The sequence below is a fragment of the Desmodus rotundus genome, chromosome 3 (assembly GCF_022682495.2).
Source record: "Desmodus rotundus isolate HL8 chromosome 3, HLdesRot8A.1, whole genome shotgun sequence".
In the NCBI taxonomy this organism is placed as follows: domain Eukaryota; kingdom Metazoa; phylum Chordata; class Mammalia; order Chiroptera; family Phyllostomidae; genus Desmodus; species Desmodus rotundus.
In genome coordinates, this window is record NC_071389.1 from 170404542 (window position 1) to 170413821 (window position 9280).

Here is a 9280-nt window from a genome sequence, read left to right on the forward strand (position 1 = left end):
GCCCAGTAATAACATTGCCAATCAATCATGTTTTGGAGTGTGAAAGCTGCAGACTAATGGTCATTTAGCAAAAGTTATTGAAGGGCCTTTAGATTTGTTAGTTTTAACTGTAGAGTTGTGTTTTTAAAATTTTACTTTTTGTGAAGGTATTCTTAAAAAGTATATAAATAGATATTATACTCTTCTAGTAGAAGGAAATTTTCAACTCTCTTTTTGAAAAGATACTCTTCCAGGACCCAAGTTACTATCTAGCACATGGCATGTGTCAGTTTTCTAAGTGTGATATCCAGAGGGCTGAAAGAATGAGGTATTTCCGGAGAGAGAGTACTTAACTCTTAACCTCACTGATAGAATCAGGATCATCATATGTTCGTTTCCTATACTCCATGCGTTTTGGTAGATTTTGAGGTAAATGTATTTGAGTGTCAGAGTTTACAGTACATTAAAAGGAAAGGAACTATATTTTAGAGGAAAGGTCACAGGATATGGAACCAGTCAGATCTGGTTTTGAATACTAGAAGTGCCATTTTAACAGCTGTGTGGCCTTGGGCAAGTTATTTAGCTTCTCTGGGCCTCAGTTTCCTCGTGTGGAAATGGGGGTGATAATATCTATGGTTCTGGATTGTTGTAAGGATTAGAGAGAGAGAGAGAGATATGTATGTGTGTGTCTGGCTTATACTAATTATTTGATAATCAGTAGCTATTATTTATATTATTTTATAACCAATCAACTTTTAGACAGCCAAGGTCACTTTAGGTTTTTAAAATTATGAGTTTGATCAAAATGGTTTGGAAAAGAAATCTATTATAACTAGTTAACATAAGGTTTATCTACAAGTTGACAATGATGAAGTGGTCTGAAAAATATGGAAAACTGGGAAATGTAACAACTTTCACACTCTCTTTGTAATAATTTGTTCCTCCAGCAGATAATTTTTAATTGCTCTGCCGCTTTTTCTTTTCTTCACTTTATAACGATCATTGTATGTGTAACTACACCGCATCAACATTTTCTTTTGCAGGAATGCCATTTTTCTTCCAAAAGAATTCCATTCCAGCATTTTCTCTTACGTTTTTCTTTGTCTCTCTGTGTTAATTGCATGCGGTGCATGACAGTTTCTTTCCTTTCGTGACATGGCTTAGCCTCACAGACAGCTGAATGTTGTCACCGCTTTCTCGGAAACCCTGGGGAATGATTGAATTACTGGCATCTGACCTTGGGGCTTTCTCTTCTCTCTCCGATTTTAGCTGTGACAGTTGAAAAAGCAAGTCCAGTGAGTGAAGGAAACTTCCGGAATCGTTCTGCTCCACCTTGTACAAATTCTACAGTTGGGGTTGTTAAGATGACACCTCTTTCTTTCATTCCTGGAGCAAAAATAACTAAGTATCTTGGGATAATTAACATGTTTTTTATTCGGGAAACCACTTCTCTCCGTGAGGTAATTTTATAGATGTTATTTCGTTATTTTTGTGAATTTTCTCTGATGGAAGATATTAATGACAAAGCCCAAACAAGTGTGTTTTTTTGTTTTGTTTTGTGTTGTTTTTTGCCACAACTGTTTTTCCCCTGTTACCTGTCTGGATTAATTCTAGGTTAGACTTACCGAATTTCATGTAGTAGCTAGTATTATCATAAGCTTCTGAACAAAACCGATGGAGTCCCTGACCTGATGGAATATACGATCCAGTGGAACTGGGCATGAGGGACATTAAATAAATAATTAGGTCACTATTAGTAATAGTAAGTAATGAAAGAAATAAAACAGAGGCCATCAGAAAATATAACGGGGAACTTGCGTTTAGATTTGACAGTCAGGGTAGATGTCTCTGAAGACGTTCCTAAGCCAGGACCCGAAGAATTGGTATGCTGGTAGGAAATTGGGTGACAATCCTGGAGCCTTCAGGAACAGCGTATGCAAAGACCCTGAGGCAGGAAAAGTACTTGACACCTTTGAGAAATTGACAGAAGGCAAGCATGACTGGAACGTGGTTCAGCAGGGAGGTTTTATTGTTTATGTTTATCATCGACTCATTTGAATGAGGATGGGAACCATTTGATGGAGGGAGATGTTGAAGATGGAGGAACAATTTGAATTCTTGCTCTGCCATTTACTTACTGGTCATGTGATCATAGCTAGTCATGGGCATATTACAAATTCTTTGGGCTTCAGTTTCATCATTTGTAAAAGTAAGGATAATAATCCCTATCATGGACATGTGTTGAATAAAGGAATAAAGGTTGTTCTTTCATGCAACAAATCCTCATGAAGGAGTTTAAAATTATCCATTATATTAAGATAATTTAAGATGATTTAATGTCTATTCTTTGACATTTTATATACATTCATGTGTATGTGTATATAGTTTGATTTTCCTATGAATTATCTTGTAGGAAGGAGGAGTCAGTGGTTTTCTCCACGCTTTTATCGCTGAAGTGTTCGCAATGGTGAGAGCTCATGTTGCTGCATTAGGAGGGAATGCTGTCGTCTCCTACATAATGAAGCAGTGTGTCTTCATGGAGAACCCAAATAAGAACCAGGTGAGACCTAGTTATCTCTGAACGGGAACCTGTGATTTCCCTCATAGCCTTCCCACCTGCCACCCTCCCCTGCAAAAGAGATTTATTCTTTATAGAGCCCTTTGATTCTCGATTCTTAGAACATGTTCAAAAGCATCTATTATTAACCATGGTCATGCGTAGGTCAGATGCTGTTTTCACATCCCAGGTGACTAGTTAGTATTCCCAAATACTTCTGGAAGTTTTGCTCCTAATTTACTACTCTTCCTGTCATCTTCCTGGTGGGTCTTTGAAATGCAATGGTGGCTGACTGGGGACAGTGGAAAATGCCTCTAGTTTGGACTATGATGCTGTCAGGTTCTCATTGCCACGCTGGTGAAGAGTACGTCGTAACGAGGCCATACTGGGTTTTTAGTTTTAGTAAGTAACATAATCCTGTCTATGGCGGCCAAGGAGTATTGCTTAGGTTAAATTTTAGAATAAATTTATCAGTTTTGTTAAGATAACCCACTTAAAATTTTTAAAGTTTCCTTTAAAAAATAAATGACTACAATAGTGTCTTTTTTGAGTTTTCTTTCCTGTGAATTGCCTTCTTATCCTTTGCTTGCTTTTCTATTGGGCTATCTTTTCTCTGATGACAGCAGTGCCCCTACTGTGATAGAAGAGTATGACTGTGTTGGTGAACCTGTGACCAAATTTGCCCTGTCGTTCTTACAGGCGCAGTGTCTTATAAATGTAAGTGGCGATGCGGTGGTTTTTGTTCGGGAATCTGAACTAGAAGTGGTATCAACTCAGCAACCTACTGCCAACTCCCAGTCATCATGTCCTGCAGGAGAAGTTACAGCCTGAAGTTGATCAGAGAGAAAGAGCTCAGCTAAATGGAATGTACCTGTCTCCATTGTTTTGTCATTAATTTTCTTCCTAGACTTCTGAAAAACTAAACTTAATTTGAGGTAATTAAAAAAGAATTGATACATTATGAATGGAGTTGATTAGTCTAGAATCTCTTGGAGGCATGAGAATTTTCTAATCTTGACATTTTGTTTGCCAGGCCCAGGTAGGTCCCAAGGAATCTTGACTCTTCAGTAAATTAAGTTCTCAGACAACTGTAGCAAAGGTGGAAGATACTTGGAATTTATGTTGATTTTAATAAAATCATAATTTACAAAATGAAATGGGAAAATCATCAGGAAACTAGGATAGCCGCCCTAGTATGACTTAGAAAAGCTAAGCGACAAATTCGCAAATGGTTAATGAAGAAATTTTTGATTTGAGGGATGTGCGGGAAAATGGAGAAAAGTTTCCAGAAAACTATGTGGGTTTCTTAGTGTGTTTTATTTTGATAAGGAATTTGGTCACAATGAAAGGGAACTGTGCTTCATTTTTTAAAAAGAAGTTACAATTCTGCAGCCTACATCCATAGTATGTCTTAGCTATTGTAAACGAAGACAAATGTATCAGTGCCAGTGTTCTTTCATTGAAAATTTTAATGATATCTCTAAGGAGGGAGGAAAAACGTTATAACTTACGTGGCCAAATTTCAGTTGGTGCTTAATTTGTGTGGAAGAGGCTTGGCTTCAACAGGGAAGAAGAGGTCAGTGAATTTTTCTGAAATGGTTAAAATAATTGATCTAATAGGAAAATAAAATTATTTTCTAATGAAACTATAATGCACTTCTACCAAATAGAATTTTAGTACTATTTTAGGGACTTTTGATGTTGAGTTAGGCTGTATTTGGCATAGAATTTGGAATTGTAACTTGAATGTAAATACGCTGCAAAACATTGAATGTATAATAGGAATACTTTTTCTGTCAATGCCAAATACCTATTATAAATGAACCTTAAAAAAGTACATTCCTCCTTTGCACAATGAAATTTCTTTATAAAACTCATGATTTTGCTCTTCCAGGATAACAAACTGCCCTAGAGATTAGGAGTCATTTTCTTGTTATCACAGGTGTCAATATTTTTCTGTATTTTGTTTATAATTTTATTTTTTAAATAAAAAGTTTTTAAAGACAAACTGGAATATTCCTTAATCTCTTTTTGGCCTCTTCGATACCGTACTGTCAGTAGTCTGGAATCGCTTCACATTTGATCATCTCCATTCATTCCTTCGGTCGACAAACACTTATTGTGCATCTGCTATGTGCAAGGCCCTGTTTTTAATTTGGAGGGAAAGAATAATTGTAATTGTGGCACTTTCTGTCTTTAGTAAGTAGGTACTCATTCAAAAACTATTTAGTGAATGTCTACTAGATCCCAGGGCATAGTTTCAGGTAGTTAAAGGAGCACACCTCAGTTCTGGCACTTGTGGAGCTTATTTCCATGAGCTGCACAAGAAAATAATTTGTAAAATGTGGCATGTAGCACTGTAACAATTGCTAATGTTTACTGAATGCTTACTATATGCCAGACAGCCTAATAAATATAGTTTTATATTAACCCTTTACAGAATTCCTCTGAGGTAGGCATTGTTAAGCCCCATTTTATAGCCGAGGCAGCTGAGAGTTTATTGGATTCACCCAAAGACACAGGAAGTAGTGGCACCAAGATTCAGGCACTGGCAGTCTGGCTCTGATGCCTACACTGTGCAGTGGGACAATATTTGTAGCTTGGGATGAAGGTAGCTTGGTAGCGTCCCAAAGGAAATAAGAATAGTTAAGCTCAGTCTGGAGAAAGAGGGAGTTTACTGAAATTGGCTTTGGGTGGTAAACAGTACAATATACAGATGATATATTATAGAATTGTACACTTGAAATCTAATTTTATTAACCCAGTAAATTCAATAAAGTTTTTAAAAAAGGAATGTGGGTAAATGCTGCCCTAAAAAATTGAGCCTTTCCCTAATAGAAAAGTCAAGGCATATTTTTGCAGATTAGATTTTTAAATGTTAAAAAATTCATTATAGCTGGGGTAGGCAGAATAATGCCCCCGACCCTGGAAGTCCACAGCCTAACCCCCAGAACCTGTGGGTATATTACCTTTCATGGCAAAAGTGGCTTTGCAGATGTGGTCAAAGTGGAAGACTGTGAGATGAAGGTTATCTGTGGTTACCTGTTTGGGGTCTAGAAACTAATCACACGAATCTTTCACATTCACAAAAAGTGAAAGAGTGGGACAGAAAAGAAGGTTAGAGAAATTCAATGAGAGGTGGATTCCAGCTGCCATTGCTGGCTTTAAAGGAGGAAGATGGAGCTCCAAACCGAGGGAAGTGAGTGGCCTCTATCTACGTGCGAGGTATGGCCCCCAGCTGACAGCCAGCAAGGAAACGGGGTTCTCAGTTCTACAGACACAAGGCACTGAATTTTGCTAACAACTCAAATGGGCAAAAAAGTGGGTTCTTCCCTACCGCCTCCAGAAAGGAACAGGTCCCTGCCAATGGCTGGATTTTAGTCTTGTGAGGACCATATCTGACTCCGGCCTATTATTGTAAGATAATAAACTTGTTTAAGCAACTAAGTTTGTGGTAATTTATTATGGTAGTAATAGAAAACTAAATATTCTTATAAACATAGGGATATATAAGGTTACCATATAGTTAATGCTATTTATGATAACAGCTAATATGAAATGCTTCCCAAACTCGGAGTACTTTTTATTTTTATTTTTTCAATATCCACCCGACTAATTAGCAGAAATCCAGAATCTCCCGCCTTTGAGGTTATCTCCACTTAGAAGTGCCCAAGAACTCTAGGAGATCAATGCAGTCCCCAGAAGGTTAAGTTCAGCTTCCACAACTATGCTGTGTGACAATACAGGAACCTCTTTGGTACACTGTTGCATTTGCTTCCCACTGCCACATGGTGTCACTGTTGGAATGGGTTCAGCACTGCAGAGCCCCAGGTGCAGGTCTTCAGTGGAGTTGAAGCAAAACCTGGGAGGAGACTCCTACCCAGGTTTCTGGGATTCTTTAGCAGCTAGTCTTATTTACTTTGTGCCTATTCCATCTAAGGAAGCCTGACAAGTTTCAGGTACTGGTGCTCAACCCAGCTGTTAAAATTGAGTTGCGACCCCCCAAAAATAAGTCTTTTTTTTAATAGAGATTTTAGAATACCTCGTTAATTTTTATTTGAAAACCTGCTGATATTTTTTAAATTGAGGTTATATTGAATCTGTAGATCACTTTAGGGAGCATTCACAGCTTAATATTGAGTCTTCCAATCCATGAATATGCTTCTCTATGTCTTGTTTACCTCATCAGTGTCTTGTGGTTTCCCATACATGAATCTTGAATATTTTGGGGGGGTTGCTTTATGTCTAAGTACTTCTCTCTTTTTTGGTTCTATTATGAATGGGAACTGTTTTAACTTTCATTTCCAGTAGTTACTAATTTCAGTGCCTACACGTATAATTGAATTTTTACAACAATCTGTGTCCTGCAGCCACACACTGTTCCAGGGGGTTTTCTTTGATTTGGGTGGGGCTTATGCAGACAATTATTGTCATGATTGTGCATAAAACAATGGTTTTATTTCTTACTTTGCAATGGGAATGGCTTTTTTTCTTACCAAATTTGCCTTATTAAATTATTAAGTATAATACAGAGTAGTAGGAATGTACGGCCTAGCTTTGTTCAGGATTTCAAGGGGAAGGCATTCAGTCTGTCACTGTTAAGTATGATGTTATTTGTGGGTTTGTCAAAGAAGCTCTTTGAATTTTGTCAAATGCTTATTCTCCACCTGTTGAGGTCATAATATAAATTTTCATCTTCAGTTTGTTGATATGGTGAATTAAACCAAACATGCCCCCTCTTCTATCTTCCAGAAGAGTTTATCTGTAACTGATTCTCTTTATTCCAAACATGTGCGGTAGGATCTGCCAGTAAATGTGTCTAAGCCTTGAGTTTTCTTTGTTGGCATGTCTCTAACTATACATTGGTTTCATTAATAGATACAGAGTTCTTCAGGTTGAGTTTTTATTCTTGTGTAAGCTTTGGTAGTTTGTGTCTAAAGAGTTTATTTATTTTTTCAAAATTGTCAAATGTATCACTATAAAGTTATTAATATTAATATTAATTAATATTAATATTAATAATATTAATAACATCTGTGGGCTCTCTAGTGATGTATCTGCCTTCACTCCTGATATTGGTGATTTGTGGCTTCTCATCCTGTTTTGATCAATTTAGATAGAAGTTCATCTCATTTATTGATCTTTTCAAATAACCAGCTTTTGATTTCATTGATTTTTTTTTTTAGTTTTTTCTTTCGTTTTCAATATCATTTGATCCTGCTCTTCTCTCTTTATTGCCTTCTTTATATGGCCTTCTGGTTTAATTTACTCTCATTTTTCTAGTTTCTTAAGGTTGAAGCTGCGATCATTGACTTGCGGCCATCCTTCTTTTCTAATACAAGCATTTAATGCGGTGCAGTTCCCTCCGTACATTGAGAGGGTCCTTTAATGAGATACCCACATTATGGTATGTTGTTTTCCTTTTCATTAAATTCAAAATATTGTATAATTTTCTTGTTATCTTCCTCTTTGATTAATGGATTACTTAAAAGAATGTTTTTTAATTTTCAAATATTTAGGGGTTTTCCAAATACATTTTTTGTGGTGAGAACAATTATGTTCTAGTTTCTCAGCAGCTTTGCAGTTTATAACACAATATTGCCGACTGTACTCACTATGCTGCGCATTAGCTCCTTCAAACTTACCTACTGTCTGCACATGTGTACTCTTAAGACAGCATCTCCTTCACTCTGTATCCTAATTTACAACATCTTTGTGAGATTCACAATAAAAATGAAAAGAAACGATGAATTTGAAAATTCTTTAATATAAAATTATATAATTTCTGAATGATCAATTAATTGTTATAAAAGAATTAATATTAATTGATATACATTTTCAAAGCAGTGATTTAAATCCACATTCACTTACTGAGTTTGATCGTGTGTCTTTCCAATTCAGAATACTTGATAAAGGTTTGTTTCTCATTGCTAAACAATAGAATTTTTTTATTATGTTTCACAGATGTAACTCTTGCCTATAGAATTTCATTATATCAATTAGTAAAATGTATCCTGCTGTGGCAAAAATAGCTATTACACATTTGAAGACTGCAATATATTAATATGGTGCTTTCTCCTGATGTTTTTTGGAGTATGGAGTACCTTTAACTATAAATGGTTAATTGGAAAACTTGATATTCCTAGCAGTAATATTATCTTGACAGGAGATTACTTATTTGAGATTGTTTAAGGGAATTGATTAGATCTGTAGAGAAGATGAAAGATGGAGCTAAAATGAATAATGACCCTGAATCTAAAATGCTTACAAAAGTTTTTCTCCTTTGCATTGCAGTCAGTCACAGGAAACATTTTATTCTCATGTATAAGATATTCAGAGAAACTACTAGCGATCAGGTTGAGGGAACCAGATAGATTATTTTTCCATATTCTACAAGATACACACACACACACATATATGTGTTAATAGCAGAGGTATCGAGTTAAATTATTCTTGTCTGCCTTGGGTGGTATTTGCTAGGCTTATCTAGAGAAGCTGGTCTATTTACAGGTGTCCTTCCTATAACTTTCTCACTCTCTGCAATTGAGGAAAAATTATTTTATTTTTGCTTGGCCATACTCAATTATATTTGACAGGCCACCTCAGAATTTAAATTGATCAGTCTCCTAGTTCTCTATTTTGAAACAAAGTACTCAGCTATTATTGGTTCCCAGTATATATATGAAATATAATACTTATTGGTCTGTAAGGTTTTCCTCCACACATTAGCACAGACACCTCATT

General features: G+C 36.1%; 1 protein-coding gene across 14 annotated transcripts in view; it reads left to right on the plus strand.

The window, feature by feature from the left end:
* C2CD5 (C2 calcium dependent domain containing 5) overlaps positions 1–4544 on the plus strand; it is an 87860-nt gene extending 83316 nt beyond the window's left edge. For all 14 annotated transcript variants that reach the window (XM_045184165.3, XM_024575570.4, XM_045184168.3 and 11 more), the window contains 3 exons: positions 1249–1439; positions 2393–2539; positions 3236–4544. In XM_045184165.3, the coding sequence (XP_045040100.2) occupies positions 1249–1439; positions 2393–2539; positions 3236–3367 (470 nt within the window). In that variant the 3' untranslated portion in view covers positions 3368–4544. The remainder of the gene's footprint in view (positions 1–1248; positions 1440–2392; positions 2540–3235) is intronic.
* The last annotated feature ends 4736 nt before the right edge of the window (positions 4545–9280 follow it).